The sequence below is a fragment of the Rhagoletis pomonella genome, unplaced genomic scaffold (genome assembly GCF_013731165.1).
Source record: "Rhagoletis pomonella isolate Grant_MI unplaced genomic scaffold, Rhpom_1.0 Rhpom_scaffold_00001, whole genome shotgun sequence".
NCBI classification, from domain to species: Eukaryota; Metazoa; Arthropoda; class Insecta; order Diptera; family Tephritidae; genus Rhagoletis; species Rhagoletis pomonella.
The window spans coordinates 94,772,569-94,773,839 of record NW_023458555.1 but is presented as its reverse complement, the minus strand read 5'-3'; the positions used below and the strand labels follow the sequence as shown (position 1 = coordinate 94,773,839).

At 43.3% G+C, this 1,271-nt stretch overlaps 1 protein-coding gene across 1 annotated transcript in view; it reads left to right on the top strand.

The window, feature by feature from the left end:
- Positions 1-8: 8 nt before the first annotated feature.
- Positions 9-1,271, top strand: part of LOC118734348 — a 7,986-nt gene continuing 6,723 nt past the window's right edge. Inside the window, exons 1-3 of the mRNA XM_036464077.1 lie at positions 9-738; positions 794-934; positions 1,013-1,223. Of these exons, the coding sequence (XP_036319970.1) occupies positions 451-738; positions 794-934; positions 1,013-1,223 (640 nt within the window). The 5' untranslated portion in view covers positions 9-450. The remainder of the gene's footprint in view (positions 739-793; positions 935-1,012; positions 1,224-1,271) is intronic.

Here is a 1,271-nt window from a genome sequence, read left to right as displayed (position 1 = left end):
TCCTTCAATTTAACTGTAACGGGCTTCAGAGCAAGATCGAGGAGATAACCGTCTTCATGGGAACCAGCTTCCCGGCAGGATATAAGCAGAGTAGTGCGTATTATTACGGGTATAATGTTTGGTTTTCACTATGTCATATTTGACGTCAAATGTTGTCAGTTGAATGAAAACGGGTTGTCATATGGCATCAAATGCGTTCGTTGTCATGTATGACCACGCACGGTCATATAAAATGACAGCCAAGTGAAAACGGCCTTATTTAATTTGACCGCCAATGTGGCAGCATTTGACACCTAAAATTAATTTGCCAGCATGTTGGCAATTTGTTTTCGTTTGACGCGTGCACAGCTGTTTTTCTTCTGCATCAATTTGCAGCAAAGGTAAAATTTTCAATATTTTTCTAAAAGTTAACATATTAATGTTTTACAATGTGCTTTTCAGTGTCAAAATATGAGTGAAGCAATGGACTCCAATGATTCCTCAGTGTTCGTTAGCCCAAGCGGTAGCACCAGTGGAACGAAGAAGCGGGTGCGAAAACTGAAGGAAAAGTGGACAAATGAGCGAACGGAGAGGCTGGTGCAAGAAGTAGAAGCTAGAGAAGGCACGTGGAATTTTCTTTCCACTGAATACAGGGACAGGAATTTGCGAGAGGCTCAATGGCAAGATGTGGCGGATATTTTGAAGATGCCGCGATCGGAAGTTTCAGCCAAGTGGAACAGCCTTCGCTGCTCTTTCCGCGTAAGTACCTTTGCGATATTCATAAAAATGATTGCTAAAGCAACATTAATATTAGGCGGCCTTCAATAGAAAAGGACATACCAAAAGTGGGCAAGGAGCAGGAAGAGGGACTGCAATGAGCCCGCTTTACAATTCCCTCAAATTTCTTGAGCCGACATTGAGAATTGAGGCCAGCACAACATCAAATTTAGGAAATGTGAGTATATGCATAAGTATGCAAACAATTTTATGATTTATTAGTTGTTAACTAATATGTGTGTCTTTGATATTGTAGAAGTGCCCGTCGCCGCTGACCTCATCTGGATCCCCATGTGACGCTGAAACAAATGTGGAGTCTGACGATTCACAGCCAACGCCATCAACATCACGAGCAGCGGGAGTACGACGTCGTGTTCAGAAAGATGATGATGGGTTTTCCGAGGTGGTTGAACGTGCGTTAGAGACCATGTCAGCAGCTGGGAAAAGTGATGCTTGGGATGATTTGGGTAACTTTATTGCCTCAAATGGTCGTGAATGGGCAGCAGAAAGCCCGC